The 22,416-nt window shown below is 48.7% G+C and overlaps 1 protein-coding gene across 1 annotated transcript in view; it reads left to right on the top strand.

The window, feature by feature from the left end:
* Positions 1-22,416, top strand: part of GRID1 (glutamate ionotropic receptor delta type subunit 1) — a 731,471-nt gene that overhangs the window by 700,111 nt on the left and 8,944 nt on the right. Inside the window, exons 14-15 of the mRNA XM_019795472.2 lie at positions 11,257-11,423; positions 17,744-17,984. Of these exons, the coding sequence (XP_019651031.1) occupies positions 11,257-11,423; positions 17,744-17,984 (408 nt within the window). The remainder of the gene's footprint in view (positions 1-11,256; positions 11,424-17,743; positions 17,985-22,416) is intronic.

Raw genomic sequence — 22,416 nt, 5'->3', positions numbered from 1 at the left:
TGGGTTTTGAGCATTGCCAAGCAAATCTCGTTATGAATTCTTCAATTACTTTCTTTTGTGATTTTAATAATTTGGTAGGGTAAGCTCTGGAATCAAACCAATATCTGTGCCATCATGCTAACTTTGATTATTTTCAAACTCCTCATTAGAGGGATGGGAGGATGTTCACTCCCCTTAAATCTGATTTTATTTTTCAAATTTGCTCTGCCCCATAATTTGCTTTGTACCCAGGTCTGATACGCTTCACCTTAGTGCTGGCTGTAAATGTGGGCTGATTCCATTCTGTTTGTTCCACTGAGCATTATTGCTTTGGGTTTTATGACTTAAGTTTTTACATTTTGAATTGAATTGTTTTGTTATTTGATTACATTAAAATCAAGAAGCGATTGCTGATGAAAACAATTTTGATTTATTGCATCAGCCAGATTGTTGGCAATTTTTGTTTAGCTTATTTTTATTTCCATTTTGTTGGTATAATGTTGTTTGTACAGAAACAAAAAGGGAGGAAGAAAAATAACATTCATAAAGAAATTATTCCATGTGGCATTGTGCTTCTGTACTTTATCTTCAGCATTGATGGCATTTTGTGAGGGATACAAAAATACAAAAAGGTTGAACAATTTGTCCGAAGATTATCGGACTCTTTCTCTGCCATCCATGTGTTCATTATTATTACTACTACTATTACCATCACCACCATCATCATCATCATCATCAATAATATAAAACCTATTGGGTAGAAGTACTGGTTTCCCCTGGGATGCGTAGCTCTAATAAGAATCTCTTTACCTTCCAACGTAGAGATAATAAGATTGGCTTTGAACCTGACATTTTGAAATTTTAGTATGTGTTTGTGTATGTGTGTGAGACACACACACGCACACACACACAGACAGAGACAGAGAGAGAGCAATGAGGGGTCGATGAACTTAAATCAGGAACAGTAATAAGAACAGTAAAAACTCTGAAGATCGTGCCTCCCAAGGATCAGATAAAGGAACCAACCAGAAATGGTATGGAGCCTGGTGAAGAGAACTCTGAGCAGTGAAATTTGGCATCTCTAGTATTCCAGAACCTTCGTCTGGAAGAGGTCTCGGACCCATTCTGTACAGCCCAGATCTCAGACTGCAGCTTAGTTACACGGGAAGTGATGAGAAGCAATCTCTGCCCTTTCTAGTAAGGGTTCGGCATCCCTGGGCTATGTGATGGGCTCCTATTAGGCAGTGCCCCTGCCAGACCCCTCCGGTGGCAAATCTTTCTGATTCTTTGACTTTACAAAGCCGTACATCCTGCCAGGTAGAGCTCAGAGTTTGTTCTGTGAGGGATGGGAGTCCATTTCAATCTCTTTGGTCAGAATGTGACCTCTTTTGTAGCTCCTCAAAGTGCTTTCAGGTTATTGTGTGAGCTTTTTCTCTCAAGGCTGACATTTCAGCTAAGGCCATAAAGGAATCCCTCAGCTGCAAATGGGGTTGGGGAATGAGACTCTTCAACATAAAACCCACAGATGGCCTCCCAACACTTTAAGGGGTTGTCTTTAATATTAATTATGATCACACACAATTTTACTGCTTCTCTCTCCTTCAGGCACAGTCCGAGTTGCCAGTTCCCAACACCTTTTATGGCTAAAGAAACAGTGAGGGGAAGTGGCTGCAGATGGCAAAGCCACCCTGGCCTGGGCGGGGGGGGGGTAGATTCATGGGTCTCGTTTGAACTTTGTCTCAATGAAGTCAAATGCTCAGTTAAAGCAGCATAAGTGTGGTGAGTAGAGTGAGGGATTTAAGTTAAGAAGAACTGGGTTTGGAAGTTAACCAACTCCCGAACAAAGTTAATCTCCTCTGACAAACAGGAATGATAATCCTGGGTCTTCTCGCAGTTACTGTAAAGTTTAGAGGAGATGTGAAGGGATGGGTGCAATGTCTGATAGAGTGTATTTTAACAGCGTAGTTCTCAAAGTGTGGTCGTTGGACCAGCAATATCAGCTTCGTTCAGAACATGTTAGAAGTGAAATTCTTGAGCCCTACTTTAGACCTAATAAATCAGACACTGAGGGAGGGGAGCAGGTAGGGATTAGTAATCTGTATTTGAACATACCCTCCAGGGGATTCTTATGCCCTCTTAAGTTTGAGAACACGCGTTTGAACAAGTGGTATTTATTGTTATGATCGTTTATTTTTTTTAAGATTTTATTTATTTATTTGACAGAGAGAGAGATAGCCAGGGAGAGAGGGAACACAAGCAGGGGGAGTGGGAGAGGAAGAAACAGCCTCCCAGCAGAGGAGCCTGATGTGGGGCTCGATCCCTTAACACCGGGATCAGGCCCTGAGCCAAAGGCAGACGCTTAACGACTGAGCCACTCAGGCGCCCCTATGATCGTTGTTTTATTAGAATTAATATTTGATTTATTCCTGAATCTTAGAAAGTGACTCTTAGTCAGAGGTCCAGGGCCCCTTTAATGCTGTCCATGAAGGTCAGCCTCTGGAGGAGCGAATCGGATGGAGGGGGGCAAACCTGGTGTGGGTGCAGGACATATCCAGCCTGGCTTGCTTTGATTCAAGGTCCCAGGCTTCCCAGATCCTAGCATTCATGCCTTCAGTTCTTCACTGATCACTTTATGCATATTTATTCAGCACCAGCTGTCTACCAGACATCATGCTAGGGCAGTGAACAGGACATGTGTGGCCGTGGGACTTACATTCCTTCGTGTGTGTGTGTGTGTGTGCGTGCGTGCACGTGCGCGCATGTGCCTACATGCATGTGCACAAAGGGAGTATCTGCACAAGCCCTGGGCTTCTTCATAGGATGCTTGACCTCATGCTTGTCCTCTGCGCTGCCTGAATTCATGTATTCTTGAGTCGGTTCCCAACTTTAGGATGACATTTTTCATTCTGTATCCTTTTCTCTTTGTAATCTATTTTGTATCTAAGCAAACCAATTTACTCTTTCTTTTAGATCATTCTTAATCTTTCCCATGGAAAAACTCAGATTAGATTGTTGTTTATCATGGTCCTTGGATAATTTAAAGTTTTGACAAATCATTGAAAATCAATGAAAATCAATGTGTCCCTTTGCCCTGCTGGGAAGGTTGTTTATGAAGCCCCTGGTTTTGCTGATTGTGTGCAGTTTTAGACTTTGAGGAAGGAGCCATTGATTCTTCTAAGTTAGGACTTTTCTTTTTCCTTCCTACCGAACCAGCTCCCTTGGAGATGTGAGAAACCTTCTCCCGCTAGAACAATACTTGAGTCACTAAATAAGACTGTTTCTCCCTGAGTGTTAGAAGCCCAAAATGGGAATGTAGCCATAAAGCTTCCATAGGGTCAGGTGCTGGAGGCAGACATCATTAACAAAAGCTTGACCAGAATCTGGCAGCAGAAGAGAAAAAAATCAGTATGATGACAGAGACAGCTGCTCAGGCAGCTCTGTGTGGCTCTTCGGGCTACTGAGGTTGAACTTTTGATGTGGGAGAGGGGAAGGCCATCTGCAGTCAAGGAGACCTGGGGAGACATTCAATCTCCGCAGTAGCTGATTCTGTGGTCTTGGGCACAGTCCTTTTAGAGCCTCAGTCCTCTTGGGAAATGGACAGTTTGTGCGGTGGACGTTTATCCTGAAGTTTCTAGTAAGAGAATGGATGTGAAAGCCCCAAGTAGAGTACTTTGCAGGAAGAAGGTGTAAAGTGTAACTTACCTTTAGTGTTTGTTTTCAGTAGTCTTGCTCTCTCAACTCTATGGCTTCCACTCCTCTGTTTAGTGCCCCAACCTGAGACCCTGAGCCATAATACTCTTCCCTTTCTAAACCTGTTCTCAAGAGAAGATCAGAAATTAATTGACACAGAGGTCTGTATCACAGGATTTCTCAGCTTTAGTGCCCATCAGCACCGCCTGGAGAGATTATTAGACAGTTGGGCTCTACTACCAGAGTCTCTTAATTCAGTGGGTCTGGTATGGATCCTGAGAATTTATATTTCTTATTAAGTTCTCTTATTAAGTTCTGCAGCTGATGCTGCAGGTTCAGGGAACACACTTTGAGAACCACTAGTCCATGTCATAGACTTTGAGGATGTTAAAGCTGGAGAAGACCTTAAGGATGATCTCAGCTTGTCTTCCATTTTTACAAATCAGTAGTGAGTGGGTAACTGGGCCAAGACTGTGACCCAGGCTGATAGTCCTTCTAACTTACCAGGCTGATGACTGAGGACAGTGTCAAGTGTTATCTTCCCCAAGGCATTTGCATTTTAATGAGGGTCCAAACTCTAAGCTATAAGGATGATGCTGGTGACGATTATCATGACCATGAGGATAGTGTCTTACTCTTTGAGTTCCTTCCATGCATCAGACAGCTTCCATGCTGTCTGTTCCTGTGATGAGCCTGTGAGGTGGGCTTGCTATTTCTGCCTTCGAGATGAGGTCACGCTGACTTAGTTTCAGATGGCTGGCCAAGGATGCTAGAGGAAGGCTTGGTCTGCCTGTGTCCGGACCCTTGCTTCACCAACATACCACGCCTTGCTCCGTGTGAAATGAAGTTGGAGAGTCTATAAAGGAAGTTAAGGAATCAAACAGAAGATAATATAAGAGTAAGGACATTGGTGGCCTGAGGAATCACGTGCCATTCATTCTCTGTACCCCTTGCTGTGCTCCTCACAATTGACTGTGTTACTCTAGGATACAGGAATACCAGGGTGGGACAGGCAATCACGGCAGACATCTTGCAGGCCTAATGCCTGGCCATCAGGAGCCATTTTATGCCGCTGTAGCCTCAGGACGTTTCCCTTTTCCCTGTCCTCTTGTTCAGGTAATGGGCAGCGTCACTGGGACCACCATGACAAACCTACAGCATTGCCCTCATACCTGTGTTCATGTCCACACACACACACACACACACACACACACACACAGGACATCACTGTACCACATGAACTTGTCGCCTCTTTCATTGTGTTTTCTCATCGTCCAGCTCCATCCCTCCATGCTAGCCTGAAGCCAGGAGCCAAATTGACTGTGTGCCCCAGGGACACTTGAGAAGCACAGCTGTAATGCTAATTGTGGGAATGTTCGGTTGCTATCGCCCGTCCCATGGAGCCTCTGGTTTCCTGCTTTTGCTGGTCCGGGGGCTGCTCCTGCAGATGGTCATTGTCTCTCATCCCTTGGGTGACATGTTTCCTTACGGTCAGTCTCCTGAGGTTGGCTTGTGAATGCCTCTGAGAGTCCTACTGACTCTCTGCCCTACATCTGCACGTCATTTTGGACAACCTAGCCATTGTTCTGACCAGGAGAGGCAGGCTCCTTACCGGCTGACAGTCTGCTTATCTTAAACCCTTGGTGGCTCTCCAGGCACTTGGTACCCGAGTTCACTTCTCTGTTCCTTCCCTGCTGCCTGTGGTACTCACACACACACATTCTCATGTGTGCACACTCACTCACACGCGTACACCACAAGCTCCCACAGAGCATGTTGTTGACTTGGTCAAGGTGGGGGCAGGACTGGCGGGTGGGGGGAGTGGGTGGAAAGAAGGATGTTCCCTTAAGAGCTGACAGAGTGGTCTTCCGAATCAAGCTGAGGACTGCAGAAAGGAGGAGACCGAGCTTGCATTGTGCCCTGTAATGTCACACTCAGCATGGTCCTGCAGGAAGCATTTTTAGTACCCAAGATTGTAGGTTCACTGAAGAGCTGGGGTGTGGCCCTGGGTTTGTCTATGTCTAGAACTCTACTCTTAACACTACGCTGTGCTCGAGGAAGGAGGCCGAACTAAAACTCGCCCCTTGGACAGCTGCCATCACAGAAGAAATGCTTGCCGAGCTGCAGAAAACAAAGGCAACACAGCAGGTTGAAAGAAACCACCAAAGTCACCTGTGATGACATCACCCCAAGATGACTGTTGTTGGTATTTGGTGCTTGGTTTTGATTCATCATAAACATAAAAGCATTATTTTTACATGATGATTTAAAAAGGATACCACAATTCAAATACTCCAGTGTAACAGATTCTTTTGTACTAAGCAGCGTAATACTGGTTGTCATTGATTTAGCATCTACTATATGCCAGGCAAGGCCCTAAGCATGTCACATTTATTGAGGGGTTTAATCCTTATCAGAACTCTGTGATGTATGGACCATTTTGCCTCCAGGAGAACTGAGGCCCAGAGATGTTAAGCAATTTGCCTGCACTCACACAGCCAGCCAGCAGTGGAGATGGGATTCGATAAGTTGGAGTTGAGAACCCAGGCTGGTCCTTGTTTATCATGGACGATCGTTTCCCTTAGCAACCAATGCTCTCTTAAAAGTCCATGGTAATGGTAATATAATATTCCATCATTTGATACTATCATTTACCCAGTTGATTCTCAAGTGTTGAACATTTAGGTCATTTCCAATGCTTGCTAGTTTAAACATTATTACTCTGAAAATCTTTGTACCAACATCTTTTCAGAAACTGAATAATTCCTTAGGATAAATCCCTAGGGGTGCAATTGCTGTGTATGCACATTTTAAAAGCGTTTGAATCTCTCCACCAAATTGCCATTCCAGAAACATCATGCCAGCCCACATTCCTACCAGCAGACTGTAAGATTGTCCTTTTCTCCACAGATGGTCTGGGTTTTCACTGTGCATCTTGTGAGTTGGTACAGTGCATAATACAGGTGTGATTGTAGCCGGGGTTCAGGCTGTGTGTGGCAATGCGTTGCCAGTTTGTGAATGCGACCATAGGAGCTAAGACTTGGGACTCTTGAGAGGGCCAAGCTCTGCTTTGTTGGGGTGAAGCGTGGAGGCAAGGAGAGGCACTGGGCATGCCCCTGGATGGTGAATGCACCATTGAGTGTCCAAGGAGTCCCTGATATCCTAACAACCCCAACCAGAGACAGACAGTGTGGGTCCCTGTGATGTCCATCTCACAGAATTTCAGCAGTTCCACAAACCATCTCTGTTTGCAAAGCTGGAGAAGGACAGCTTTGAGTGTTCTGTCACTAGCAGCATTGCCCTGGGAAGGGCTCAGTGGGCAAGGACACCGGGAGCAATTTCCCCACTCCCCCCCTTCCCAAGTCCAAGCGGGGCAGAGGGGAGAGCCCAGGCTTCTTTGGAGCCAGAAAGACAGGGATCTCACCTTGACCTGGCTCTGCCATTCATGATCGGGGTTTGTTTGGGGCAAGTCACTTTCTTTCTCTGAATCTCAGTTTCTTTGTCTGTAGAAGGGGATTAATGTTTGGCCCTTCACAATTATACCAGGGATGGAAAAGGAATTGGGTTTCTGAAGGTCCCGGCACTCAGCAGGGACTCGGCACCTCCCTTGTCCCTGGCAGTGCAGACACCTGATTTCCTTCAGCGCCTCCTTTCCAATAACATCTGTGTTTGATGTTCACAGCACCAGCATTCTTGTTTGGGGGAACAGTGCGGTTGTCTGCCCCTTTCCAAAAGCAGTCAGAATTGTGTAGAAGAGCATAATTCAGTTCTTGCCTCCAAGGCAAGAACTCCTGTCTCTGGATTCGGTGCTCCAAGTGAGCTCTGGGAAGGGCGAAATCTGCGGTGCAGGGGAAGACAATGCAATCTCATTTTATTATCAGTGTGGAGCAATGGAGAGTGAGCCATCCAATATTCCAGCTCACTCTTGGCTTCGTTTGTGGTGCCCCAACCTTCCTCCAGCCATAGAGGCTGATCCCATTCCCCCAAATGTTGGGGAGGGTGCTCTAAGTGCTAGGGCCAGGCACCTCATGTCTCCATCCTTTTCCATTCCTTGGTGTTCCAGCGTGTGTGCAATGGGGCAGAGCAAACTTCAGGGAAGGGCTGGGATCCTGTTTGCTGAGAGGCTTACAGGGAGATAGGTCAGGGGTGGCCTGTCTCCCTGCTGCTATCCTGACATCCTGGGGATGGAGGTCCAGAGACCTTTGACTTTCTCTAATATGGAAGCTGTCCTTTTCCTCTTGTTCCTGGGTCTTCACATCTTTTCATTTTATGTCTGAACCTCATGCCTTTCTTTTTCCTTTTAGGGAAAGGGGAAAATGGAACAAAGCAAAATGTTTAGATGCAGCCCAGGGAAATAAGGGCTGTATTTGGGTAATGTCTGGGAAATTGGAGAGCTCTGCCAGGCCTCTGTGTTCTGTCCATGGGCAAGGGCACACAGGGGAACAGAGATCAGACTTGGTGCCTATGTGGTGTGTGATTACAGAGACTGTGTCACAAGATTAAAGAAGAACTTTTAAGCAACTTGTCCTAAGAATCACTAATACCATTCCATTATGTAATAATCCTATCCGTCTTCTGGCATATTACATTTCACATGTCTACAGAGCAGTTATAATACTGCATCCATCCTATGGTTTTCCACTACTTTCTTTTTGTATACATATGCTTCTTAATATACATATATTTCTGTATATATGTACACACACACACACACACGCACACACACACACACACACACACCAGACTTTGTGGATAAGCAGCACAGAAGAGGAAGGTGGATAGGGGCCCGTGGAAAACTGTTTCTGACCCTATGAGGGAGAAGCATATCTTAGAATTTTGTTGGGGGGGGCTGTGTGGAGCTCATTCTACATGGGGACAAGAGGGTCCATATCAGGGGACATAACCATGATGGGTGGGGTGTTTAGGCTCCTTATAGCTGGAATCTGAAATGTTCCTGAGAGCATAGCCAGACCTAAGAAGGCTCCGTGTCACACAGGGTCTGTGACCCACCAGAAAGATGGGGAGGCATCTGCAAGGTCTAGAAAGTTACCCTGGGAAGCCTAGGGAAGGTTATGGTGCTGCATTTTACTCGGTATGGGGCTAAGCAGAGAATGTAGGAAGCTCTGGGATGCTGAGGAAGTGAGGCAGGGGGTTGGGAAGGGAGAGTATTTCATAAAGATAGAGCGCCACTGAGGCTGGAGCTTCCGTATTGGCCCACATACAAGATGGGGCACACCGGCCTCTCCAGATCTCCCTGTTTGGGCATTGTCTGAGAGATTTGGGACCAGCCACATGCTTCTTGAAGCAGACAGAGGAAACATAATAGTAAATTTAGTCCCCGTTTACAAATGGGGAGACTGAAAGTCTGGGGTCACTCGGCAGCTTGAGAAAGAGAACTACTTTCTCCTCTTTTCTTGACTGCCTTCCTGATTAGCAGGGGTTTGCAGCTGAGACATCGTTAGTATCGCTTCTCTGTGTTTCCTGCCTTCTCAGCTTAAGCCAGAGAGACGATAAATGTTTCCTTCAGGCAGCTGCATTCACCTGTCACTGAGTCCCAAATGGAGCCACCTATGCTTGTCGCTTGAAGGAAGCAAAGTACCCCCATAGAATGGCCATGCCAGGCTTTTGTCAGAGTTGGTTTCCACTCAGTCAGGGCCATCTTATTTCCTTTTCCTTCTTGGAACATCACTTGAAAGGTGGAAACGAACCTGATCTTAATTCTTCCTTCAACATGAAATGCCCTTTTGAAATCGTACAAATAACAATGTCTGATTGTCATGTTGAATTGCAAGCATGGATGTGAAATCCTCCAAAGTCAGACAGAAGCCAAATATTAGGTCATAAGTCAACATTTTGCTGAGAAACTCGGATACTAAGAGGTTGAAAATTTATATCTTTTCATGAGAAGACTTGTTTGCCAGCAGGAAAAAATTTCAAAGACTGTTATCTTCCCATGTGGAGGGAGAGAGATGAGTGTAATTTTGCAGCCAGGGTCAAAGTCCTTTAGGGACTTCTGAAATTGGCTTGGCCAAGGAGTGAGGCTTTGATGTCATAGTTGGATTGCTCCCTGAGGTGAGAGTCCACGGGTGGCACGGGTGCGTGTGCCACTTCTTACAAGGTCCTTGGGCAAGACCGTGTGAATGGTTAGGAGCAGCCTCTTCCTGCTGGTGGGGGTGAGGGGACTGCCACACTCTACCCACAAATCCTTTTGATGGAAAACTTCTGAAGATAAAATGAGCCGTTTTGGCCCACAGGCACTTTGGGTCCTAAAAGAAGTAAAATCCTGACTACATTCATCTAAGCAACTATGGCACACTGTGGAAAGTCTCGGTGGACATGAAGACTGAGCTGACGCGAGAGATCAGAACAATGCCCATGACGATATGGCCAAGCTTGTAGCGTGCCAGCTTGGCCTCTTATTGTCCACCATGCTTCAGCCCTGCCACCAAGCCCAGACTCAGGCCTCCCAGCACCTACTGTGCACTGTGGGAGGAGGGAAGGAGTGGTAAAGAGGTGTCTGTGTGCTCACTATAGAATTAAAAGCAGGCACTTGGCTACGTTAAGAATATTATGCTCTATTTTAAGCCAGTCAAATGACAATGTCTAGTTTGCATCTCCTTCCAAGAAGCAAAGCAACTCACATTTCTTCTGAGTGCCCAAACTCCAAGCAAAGTCAGAATGCAGGCTCAGGATAAAACAGAAGGTCTGCTGTGGATGGTTGTGATGCAGTGGGACTTCAGTGTGTCCACAGGCTGGTTCCTGATGGAATATTCTGCAGCCGTTGCATTGAGATAGAAACCTGCTCCTAGGGGTGTGTGTGTGTGTGTGTGTGCATGTGCATATATGTGTGAGTGCATTCCCACACACGTATGCTTGTGTGCTTTTGTGTCTGTGCATGCATGCATATATGTATGCATATAAAAATGTGTATGCATGTGTGTATGTGTACGTGTTTGTGCATGTTCATATGCATAGGGACACTCTTGTGTGGGCAGTGAAAGGCAAGTGGCAGAAACGCAGTCTGGTGCCATAACAATCAGGACCCTGTCCGTGATGGATTCTTCCCTATGCATAGCAGGTTTTTGACATAGTTATTAAGTCATGGCCACTCAGAGTCACTAAACCTAGGGCCACCTTCCACATTCATCCTAAGCAGGGTTCTGCTGGGTTCTAAGTAGAAATACTAAATGGGGGCTATTATGCTCCCCCCTAAATCTCTGATCATAAAACCTCAATTCCCTGGGTCAGCCTTTCTGCACTTTCCAAGGTGAGCCTGCTAATTTGAGAATGAGGTCCTTGCCACTGTGAGCAGGTGGCTAGCCTGAGAAAGGAAGCTCTCCTTCCCCACCTCTTTGTGTGACGTGAGATGCCCTGGAGCCTACTGGAGGCAGCATCGTGGCCTTTTATGTCTAAGTACAATGAGTGGCATCAGCCGGCAGGCAAAATTTGTCAGAAAATAGGAGGAGAGCTTGCAGTGCTGGCTGACGGGGGCCACGTAGGAGGGTCCTGCACATCCCACCATTGCAATGCTCACCCCTCAAAACTGATGCAGGCCTGCCTGACTTCATGGTGATTTTGGTCTTTCAGGCAAAGAAGGGAAACTACGCCTTTCTGTGGGATGTGGCGGTGGTGGAGTACGCAGCCCTAACGGATGACGACTGCTCCGTGACTGTCATTGGCAACAGCGTCAGCAGCAAGGGCTATGGGATCGCCCTGCAGCATGGCAGCCCCTACAGGGACCTCTTCTCCCAGAGGTAGGCACTGCCACCCAAGGGGGGCTTGGAGGATTACCTTCTTTTAGGAGACGAGAGCCAACAGAAACTTGTTTCTTCATCACGTTTCCTCAGCCCTGACTGTGTACCAGCACGCATTGCTCCCCCCAACCCCATCCAGTCCCGCGCCAGCCCGGGATGAAGAGCAAGTATGTGGTCCCTTTCCATCCGTAGGAGCTGTGATGTGGGCAGGGGATGCTGGCCCAGGGCAGTCAGTGCAACAGAGAGGATTTTCTAGGGGTGGGGAAAGGCAGAGGAAAGCAACCGACCAGCCCTCCGGGAGGCCAGAGAGGACTTTCCAGAGGAAGTGACGCCTGGACCTAAAGGATGAGCAGGAGTTAGCCAGATAGGCCCAGTTATTTCAAATTAAGCAAATAATTAATTGGACCTCACAAGGACCCAATGATTACTTATTATAAGTAACAGAACTTCCAAAATTGGCTTTCAGTGGGAAAAGTCAATGTGGGAAGAGTCAATGTGGAGTCTTGAAAAGAAGTGTGGTCAGAGAACAGAAGACCCTGTCTTCATGTGCTCACGGGCTGAGGAGGCCAATGCTCTCTGCTGGGGCAGGCAAGGGACCTGCCTTCCATGGCAGAGCGGACAGTGGCTCATCGCCTGCCTTTTCCCTATCCCCCCAGATCAGCTTCCTGGTAATTAATACTAGCAAATGGTAGATGTGGCCGGGGTGGGGCGGGGGAGTGAGGAGGAGGGCTGTGTAGGGGTGGGTATTCTAGCCTAAGCAAAGGCACATGGATACCCTCCACCAGAAATGAAACAGCACGTCTAGTGTGTATTGGCCTTTTTAGCTTCCCATGTAATTTGCTGATAGCAGTCCATTCCTCGTTGAGCCTGTTCTCTGGACACTGGGGCATGATCAAGTTTCCAAGTGCTCAGTCTGGACACCTGGCCAGTTTCCTTGTGAAAAATAGTCTGTCATCACCACCCCACTGTTTCTGCCAGAGAAGCTTACCTTAGTCTTTGACTAGGTGTCTTGGCCTCACCAGACAAGATGGAAGTGAGGACATGGGTCAGCTCAGTGGCCTTTTCCCAGTGGCCCAGCCTGCTACCTGGGGCTCCTCTTCCCAAGGACATCTGCGCCTTGGGCCTACCACTCATACATATCTGTGAGGTGACATCCTGATGAGGGAAGAGGGCAGGACTTAGGACCCCAGAGAGGAATCCCCAAAGACAGGCTCTGTCTTAGTCCACCAAAATCCAAAATGGCAGAAGTGTCCAAGTGAAAAAGCTGGCATGGTACCCAGGCTTAGGGGCAACACCAGTTGCCTGGTAAACACAGGCATCCCATCAGTAAGGATAATCCATTTGAAGGGTCAAGAGTGGTTAGAGATCCTTCATTTAACACCCTGAAGCTCACAGAGGGTCACTCAGCCAGCTCCTGGCAGAGTCGAGGAGAGAATACAAGTCCCTGAGTCCCAGTCCTGCGTCATGTTGCTATTGGGTGGATCGGCAATCCCTACTGCCTTCCTTCTCCTACCTTCTAGGTGTGGGTTGAGGCTTTGTGATCATGAGCACCTGAGCCTAAACCCCATGAGGGACAGGCTGAGAAGAATACGCTATGGCCCATCCATTCACTGGCTTGTTTGCAAAACTGGGAAAAGGGGTAGAACTCATTACGTTAAATGAGGCTTTGGGGTTTTTTTTCTAGAATTTAATCAAGCATACATTCTGTGCCTCCCTTTGCTCCCTGGAGCAGAGAGATGACCAGGGAGAAGGAGGGGTAGAGTTTTATCAATTGCTCCGATTAAAGGCATGAGGAAGGAATGGCTTCTCTCCAGGATGTGGTTTACAGTGGGGTTCTTGAGGTGTACCCCAGTTGGTTTTCTGAGATGGGAGGCTCAGGGCATTCCATACACCGTCAACCTGTGAGCACCTTTCTGGAACAGAGGGTAAGGGAGCTGGTGGGGCCAATGCAGCAGCAGCAAGACAGCTCATGTGACCCAAAATAGCAGTCATGGGAGCACAGAGTCCCCAGTGAGGGAAGCTTAGGGTCCCCATGTACTTGAACTGTCCAGAGATCTCCCAAAGTTTGCTGAAGTGATTATTGGCACACTGGAGAGAGGAGAGGGCTTGCTTCCCGCCTGGATTGTTCAGTGAGTCGGCAACAGAAGGCTCAAACCTGATCAGGGCGAAACCTAAGGATATTCAAGCCGCAGCAGGAGCTGAGCGGGGAGAGGGTGGTTCCTTACTTTCAATATTGTAAGGCTTGCTGGGTGCAGAAGTAATTCCATGTCCTTTGTGTGGCCCTAGGGGGCAGTGGACCAGGACCAGTGTGGGGGTGTGGGGTCCCAAAATTCAGGCTGGCTCTGGAACAGGCCTGTTCATTATCTATCAACTCGCTGACCCTGAGGTTCTAGTCAAAATTTCTCACAATAGAAACTCTGTTGGCTGCTCCCCCAATGCCAGGAGTGAACATAAACAAAGGGACTAGTCCAATTCCTGGTTATTCTGGTTATTACTCTAAGCTTTCGTGAGAAGGCCGTGTGCTCTATGACTGTAAGTAAATGTCCCCAGGGGGCTGTGCTGGTCTCCAGAATTGTCATCACCTGGCTCTATGTTGCAGCCTCTCTTGAGCTGGAAACCTCCCCTCTCCCCCACCTGGGCGGATGGGTCTCTACTTGGAGGGAACACTCAGACCTTGGGTTGCCAACTTACTGTGGCCAGTGGTTCTTCAAGAGGCTCCGTGGTATGGTGCATACAGAACGTGAGCTGCCCCTAGTTGGGGCATGCCTGAGAGCAGGAAGGGGCAGATCCAGGAAGCAATGCTCCATGCCATTTACAGAAAAAAGGTCTTATATGAATAGGTCCCGGTCTTATAAGGGACTGCTGTTAACTTTCTTTCCCTTAGTCCTGGGAATTCAGCTATTTCCTTGAATACAGATGCATTCCCTTGCTGTGGCAGAGGACACGGTCTATAGGCTACACCTTGTAAGTGTGTATGGTAGGGGTTGAGTGCTGTAGCCTGTTTGTGGACCATGGCATGCAGAGCAGGCATTCAATAAATGTTTAACAGCTTAATAGCCATTTATGGAGCACCTACTGTGTAGCAGGCTCCACAACTATTGACCAAAGGAAAGCACCTGCAATTATATCTGTCTGGAAAAGTAGAATGACTGGCTTCAGGAAGTGGCTATTATCACTCCAGCTTACTCATAAGCAGGAGTATAGATTATTCTGGTGTGCATTAGTTTAGCCTTGTTCTAGGACTCATTTGGTGCCCGTGACTTGTTTTATCTTTCCTCTGTTGCTTACATACTTAAATTTTCCTTTTGATTTGTTTGTTTTTATTTTATTTTATGTTTTCCTATAAATTGCCTTCCATTCTTCCTGGGATAATATTAGGCATAAAAACTCATACAATTAAAAGGAGCAGGAAGAAGGCAAGCACCAGCAGAGCTTAGCAGTCTGCCTAATGCTGCAGTCAATGAGCAAAGGGGTAGGACTCAGACCCTACAGCCATGCTCTGGCCAGAGTCTCATGGTCCCCTAGACTAGAACTAACTCTCCGGGAGCGGGTTGACTACACTTAGTAGCCTGATGTTCTGGAAAGAGTATGGCCTCCCGGGTCAGCATGAGTCAGCTCTGAAAAGCAACTTTGCCATTTTCTGATTGCTACCATGGGCCAGTCATCTGGATGTTCAGCCTCAGGTCTTTAAGACATAAAACTGGGATTATAAGAACTACTTTACAGGCTATTAGGATGATTAAAACAATGGAAAATGATCAGTCCCAACTATATTCTCAATAAAAGGCCTCACAGGTCAATACTGGACGGGATAGGGCTGCTGGTCAGCATGGCCATCAGACCACGCCACTGGAACCAGCTTTTAGGGAGCTCTGATTACTTGTCAGATCTTGAGCTCAGGGGTGGCCACATGTCCCCTCTTTTCATTTTGTCACAATTATTCTGTGTAGGAGTTATTATGGTTTCTGATTTTAGTAAAGAGGTTTTCTGACATGGCTCGTGTGAGGGCAGGTCTGGGTTTGGACTGATGTCCATCAGAGCAGTATCTGCACGAATACATACAAAGCTCTGCTGGCTCTCCTCGGTGAGCTAGGAGTCCACCCATGAGCCTTCTCACAGCCCTGAGATCCTGCATACCCAGCCCTGGGTTCCTCTAACTGCCAGGAGGCCCAGCTTCCTCGGACCTGCCAACAGAGACTGAGACAAGGGCCTTTCAGCAGGAGCCAGTGGACAGCTTCCCTAACACGTCCAGAGCCACACAGAGGTAGTGGGATGCTGCAGCTACCCAGTTAATCATAGGGTATGCCACTCAGTGGCATACTGAGCCAAGCCCAAGCCGCACAAACACACATGTCAATCGCGGATTTGTCTCAGTGACCAAGCCCCTACGTGCACAGTGGCATTTTAAGTCTTTTGTGCTGACTTGTGTCCTTGGCACTTAACAGACATTATCTCATTATCTCACCATGACCATTTGAGTTTAGATTAGTTTTCACGATTCAGTTAATACATTCATTCGTATATTGATGCAACAAACATTCATTGATGGCCCAACTTGGGCCACCACTGTGCTTGCTCAGGAGAAACCATGGAGAGTAACACGCAGCCCCTAACTGAAAGGACTTACTCACCTGGTGGGGTCGTGGGTATCTCCTGCAACGATGAGACAGCCAAGGTTAACAGGGGCAAGTCCCTTGTCCTGCGACATTCAGCTGTAATCTGGTGCCTCCAAAGCCTGCTCTTTGCCCTGAGCCAGGCTGTTCACAGCCCATGAGAGGCCATGCTGTGCTGTGCCCATGATGCTGACAGAAGACCCCCTCTGGGCTGTCACCTTCTGTCTCCACCACTCTCAGCTCATGCATGGTCACAGAGCTCAGCATCAGCCTGTAGTCACAGTGGGCCTGCAATGTAGGTCCAGGGCAGAGACTGCTCAACTGGCCAGTGAGAAGTGAGCTTCTGGCTATAATGAACCACTGCTCTGGGAGCTTGTGCACCCGGAGGGCTCAGAGGGGTCACTGCAGGTGTTATCACCTGGCTGTATCACCATGAACCTGAAAGATTCCCCCCCCCCGAAGGAAAAGCTTGGGTATGAGGGGCCTGGAGGTTACCAGCTACTACTAGGCCACTGTTCAGACTCCTGGATTACAGGGGGATCCGTCAAATACCATAACAAAGGAAAACCACCATCCAGACACCAACATGGGGAATACGGGAGAAGCGCGGGTTGACCCACCTTGGCTAACAGGATGGAATCCAGACTCCTCTCACACCCTCTCTGAGCCCACATTCTCAGCTCTTCCTGATTTACTGTCTTCCTCTCCCACCTTCCTCCTCCTCTTCACCCACCCCTCTGGGGTCTCACTGGCCACATTGTCGCATCTCAGGCATATGGTGCATGTAGCCAAGACCAGACTTTCAAGCATGGCTGTAGTCTTTCCTCATTGAATGCCATCCTTGCCAACCACAAAATTACTTTGGCAAGATACTTTACCTCCCTGTGCTTCCATTTCCTTCTCCGGAAAAATGGAGAAATGGAAGGAACCATCTCAAAGAGTTGACATGAGTATTAAATACTATTTGTCAAGCACATAGGATATATCCTGGCACATAGAATGTGCTAGACAAGTGTGAGCTATTGGATGACTAACTTTCCTTCAGGTGTGTGCTAACCCTGTCACCTCCTTGATGAGGTCCTCCCTGTTATGCCCCCGTCTGGACCACCCTCACCGTGCACCATTTCTTAGCATCTCTATCTTTGTATCAGAGTATTGATCAAAGCTTCTGTCTCTACAATGATTGCTCTCATTGTTTCAAATCCATGTATGTGTCTCTGGACCTCAGCAGTGCTGAACATCGTACATAGCACAAGGCAGATAGTTCTCAAATCAAATGAATGAATGAATGATTTGGAGAATCCAAGGGCGAGAGACTTATGATATGCTTACTGGAGTTTGAAAGAAAGCATTTTTGTAAGTCCATGGTCTGAGTGTGGCCTCGTCCAGTTCTGTATTTTGCCATTGATTCCATGTGAAGGGTCCTTATATGCTTTGCTACTGAACTTTACGCATGGGTAAGGAGACAGGGTGGGAGGGAAGCATCGAAGCTTTTAAGGAGGAAAGAGACAAAACCCGATTGTGTTGTGGGAAGATCACTCTGCCTGCAGGGTGGAGAATGGATGGGGAAGGGGACAGCTGGGGCAGAAGAGCTGCCATGGTTCAGCGTCATCTGGGGAAGGGCCAGCGTGCTGGGCAGGGGCCAGGGTCCCCAGGACCACGCTGAGGAGGCCAGGGGCTGTGGCTCACATGGGTTGTATCTTGCAGGATCCTGGAGTTGCAGGACACCGGGGACCTCGACGTGCTCAAACAGAAGTGGTGGCCGCATATGGGCCGCTGCGACCTCACCAGCTCTGCCAGTGCCCAGGCCGACGGCAAATCCCTCAAGCTGCACAGCTTCGCTGGGGTCTTCTGCATTCTGGCCGTCGGCCTCCTCCTCGCCTGCCTGGTGGCCGCCCTGGAGTTGTGGTGGAACAGCAACCGGTGCCACCAGGAGACCCCCAAAGAGGTCCGTGCCCCGCGTCTTGCTTCTCCTGTCTGCAGCCCAGAGGGGGGAGAGTCCCACTGGGTGGGGTTTCTTCCACTTAGTACTTACCAGAGCCACTTGTGTCGAGACAGCCGTGTCTTATTTGGCGGTGGGGGGATGGTGTCATTTGAGTTTGATTTTAAAGCAAGAGAACAAATGGAGGGGATGTTTTGATGCTTGAACGAAGTGCCAAGGCACCCGCCGTGGCCACTAAAGTCCTGTATTTATCTATAGAGCGGGTACAGCATGAGCCGCGCCAGAGAGCCCTTCCCTACCCTGCCCCGCCCATGTGCCTCCACCCTGACCTGGAGAGAACAACTGTAGGGTAAGAGAGGAGACCTCATTCCTTCCTGGTTCTCTTTGCTTTCACATCAAGGCCCACAGGGCTCTGCTCTTCCAGCATGCAAGTAGGGACTGGCCCCTGCCTCTCCCATCCTCCCTTCCTCCCTTTCCGCCCTCATCTTTATGGGGCCCATCCTTGCCCACGCCCCTCCAGGCACGCCCAGCGCAGGGAACACTGTGGCTCTGTCCAGATTCTGGGTTCTGGCACATTCCCCGCCTTATGAGTGCCAACCACAAGCTGATTCTGCCCACAACACTTCCTTCCTTTGGGGTTTTGCTCTTCTTCAATCTCCACTTTTTAAAAAAAATGTATATGAAGCCTTCACCGAGACACCCTGGAGTCAATTCCCCTAAGGTAGGGTGGCAAGGAGGCCACTTGGGGATGATATTCTGCCAGCGGAAACCTACACACAGGCACAGAGGCATAAGCCCAGCCACTCCATGGTAGGCCTGCCACGTGCAGTTCACCTTCTTCTGAATTACCATCAACAGATCATGTTGTTACAAATAGGTGTAAATTTCAAACAAGAAGCTGCAAAGTAACCAGCCCCAGATCCAAAGAGCGTCGCCATCGCCACCATCTCTGCAGCCTGGAGAGACTGGTTGGCCACAGCCCATAAATCAGTCTGTCATGGAGCCCTTGGCAGGGTGGGGGTGGGGACAGACTCTCCATTCATACCAGGCAGTGGGCTCTCTGTCATCACACTTAGTTTTTGCTGGAAGGACCTTGCCCTTTGACTCAGTGTGTTGGAAATGTCTGGGGACATCCATCTTCCTCTTCTGCCTTCCGTGTGCTCCCGAGGGGCACCCAGCAAAGCCTGGGTCTCCCATGGCCTCATGCTTCTCCTTGTCACCCTTGGGCCACAGGAGAGAAGAGACGAGACTTAAGGGAAAGCCACTGAAAGGAATGGTTAATGGTTCTGCCCAAGCTTCTTTTGCTACTGAAAATTTCTTTGTGAAAAAATCATGGGAAGCACTTGTGGATTATTCTGATGAATAGTTTTAAGGAAAGGCCACAGATACACCCCATTCCCAGCCTGCTTCTCACCACCCAAGGCCATATGCACAGAAGCATCAGGGTATACCCAGGGGAGGGTGGCCCTGGAGCTACCTCCCAGAGGGACCAGAGAGGACCAGATCCCATTGCATCCACTCTCCCTGTTGTTTGGTTTGGTTTTTCTCCAAACCCAGTCAGCCATAACCTGATTTCTTCTGTGCAAATGCCCTTAGGTCAGGGAGCAGAAGAGGCTCTCTGGGTTGGTGAGCATCTCACTGTCATGGAGGTGCTGAGCTGGGACGGCATGGGCAGAGTTGTTGCCCAGGCTCAGCCTTCCAGAATGTCCCTTGTGAGCCAGGTGTGAGGAGAGGCCATTTTTCCTCTGGATTGGGCATCCTCATCTGTTTCCAGTCATCATGTCCCTTCACAATCCATGTTTAGTCTTTAGTGACAAGCCTAGACTGGGCAGCCCAGAATGAATGATCACAGTGTGTGTGTGTGTGTGTGTGTGTGTGTGTGTGTGTGCAAGAGAGAGAGAGACAGAGACACAGACAGAGAGACAGAGGCAGAGAGAGACAAAGGGCCAGAGAGGGACTGAAGGACAGGTATTGGGATCAATTATTGGAGAGACACAGAAGGCAGAGGTAAAAGAGAGAAATGCAAAGAAAAGACCAGGAGACCAAGGAATGACCTAGTGTGAGAACAGCTGTCTTCTTGCCAGTAAAGCATCCTAGTTTCTCTTTTGGCTTTTGCATAAGCCCAGAATCTCAGACACAAGAGGAGAGGATGAAATACATCAGTCCTGCCTAGAAAATGTGGAAATTTCTGCCCCTACCACCAACCTGCTTCAGGTAGGAATGAGGACCAATGAAGAGGCAGGTTAGAAAAGCAGGGTAGCTGCCTTCCTTCCAGCTCCTTCTGGTGTTGCTAAGAACCTTCTTCTGGGGTTACATGGTAGAAGAAGGAAATAGCCCATCTTTTTCCTGTTTTTATGGGTTTCTGTTTTTCAAATGAAATTTCTCCCTCCCTCTTCTTCCTTTCATAAATATGCCTATAGGGGCATCGCCGTGTCCTCAGGGAGTTTGCCTCCACAGGGACAGACGCGGCAGAGAGGCTGATCAAAGCAGCCTTCATTGATCAGGACCATTCTCAAGTGAGCAGAGGGTACCATGGACGTACTGAGGGGCACCCAGCCCAGCCTGGGCATGGTGGGGACATAGAGGGCAGGGGTACTAGTTAGTGAAGAGTTCCTGGGGCTTAGAGTTGTTAGAAGTCAGTGTCGAAGGGTTGGTACAGATCCTAGACCTGTGAGATCAGAAGTGTTGTCAGGGTGAACAGCCTGGAAGGAAATAGTCCTCACCCTCCCTCCCCGCGGAGCTCTGGGGGCTGGAGTGTTAGCATCAGCAAGGGGATGTGAGTGGAGGAGGCTGGACCAGGGAGCAGGGGCTTGCCCTGAGGGACTTGGGTGCCAGGCCAAGTGGTTGGGACCTCATCACATAGAGAATGGGAACCAGGAAGGGGTTGACCCAACAGGATATTAGAAACATATCTTTCAAAGCTCCCACAAATAATAATGATATTTAATCCAGAACCACTTTGTGGTACTGGTTGCCTATGTTTTATGGAGCAGCATTTGCAATTAGGCGAGCGTGTCTGGTTCATCTTAGAATGCTTCATTTGGGCATTGGCCATATTTCTTAAGAGCCAGAAAGCTGTCTTTAGGTGTAGTTCTTGTGTTTAATGGCTTGCGCTGAGCTGTCTTCAGACTTTAGACACCTACTTGAGGAAGAATAGTAATGTGCGCTCAACCCCTTAATATTCATGTGGATTCGGGCTCATATTTTTCCCCGCACTCAGACTATTATGTAGTTACCCAGTGCAGGTGAGAGCAGCCTCCTCTGTGGCACAGGAAAGAGCCGCCCTCGAGATTTATGGGGGAAGTGGAGCCATTGCTCGGAGAATAAAATCTTCATGAAATAAAGATGAGAACCGCACAAATGGGAGATGACATGAAGAGTGAGGGATGAATCACCTGCCGCTGGGCTGGGAACGTGGAATGCTTGTGCTGCCTACCTTGCCTGCCCTCCCCCAGGCCCTGCCTCCACCGCGGTCAGCCACTGACGGAGGCCAGGGTGTCTGGGCAGCGGGGGCAGGGGAGCAGCCCATGGGCCAGCTGCTGTCTGCCTGTCCCGACAGCTCACGCCTGCTCTCCGTGGAAGATTCCTTTCGAGGGATGCTCCCTTTGGCTCTACGCCCTTCCCTGCCTCCACTCCTCTGACGCTTCTTCAACTCCATGGAGAGATTCTTCTCTCCTGTACCTTTCCCCTCGTCCTTTATGCCAGCCTCACAGTGTTGCCCTGAGGTGCAATGAAGGAGGGTGTGGGAAGTGCCATACACTGCACCTGCCCACGGGACGTGCTTGGGGAATGGCAGCCAAGGCGCTACTCCATCCCAAGGACCTTGTGATGGGCAGTCACGAGTGTGGGGAAGACAAGTCACATCTTACGGCACCTTGTCTGTGCCAGCAAGATTACACGTTATCTTCTTACCTGTCCCGATTCTCTTCGAGAATGTTGGGGGAAGGCATCCTTCGCCCTGAAGAGAGAGGATGCAGAAGTGGCCGGGACAGAACTGGAATATGAAGGACGCGTCTTCCCCTGGGCCTTCCATGGGGTATGTGCAGGAGCAGGGGTCCCTACCTAGCATCCTCTGGACAATTTGGGGAATGAAAGATGTAAGCTGGGCTTTTTCTTGAGCCGGGATCCTGACTCCTGGCTAGGTGTTGACATCCTCTGAACCCCAGTTTCTTTCTTCTCCTGAAAACTGAGCCTGGCCCAATGGCTGCACTGCCAATACCAGACCTCTTAGCAAGAGGGTGAGGATAATGAGTGTACGTTGCAGCCCATATTCCAGGGCCTTCCAGTAGGAAGGCAGTGAAAGCTTAGCATACACCAGTGTGGACCTCACAACCAGTTCAGACATCACGCCCCTCTGGAAGATCTCCCCCACTCACCTCCATGGGCTGCCTCCCCTCCCTGTGTGTGCACTCGTGCTGGCTGCAATTCCAAATTGCTG

The sequence above is a fragment of the Ailuropoda melanoleuca genome, chromosome 6, assembly GCF_002007445.2.
Source record: "Ailuropoda melanoleuca isolate Jingjing chromosome 6, ASM200744v2, whole genome shotgun sequence".
Classification (NCBI taxonomy): domain Eukaryota; kingdom Metazoa; phylum Chordata; class Mammalia; order Carnivora; family Ursidae; genus Ailuropoda; species Ailuropoda melanoleuca.
Note: the sequence above shows the minus strand (reverse complement) of the source record. Positions and strands in the feature narration are given on the sequence as shown.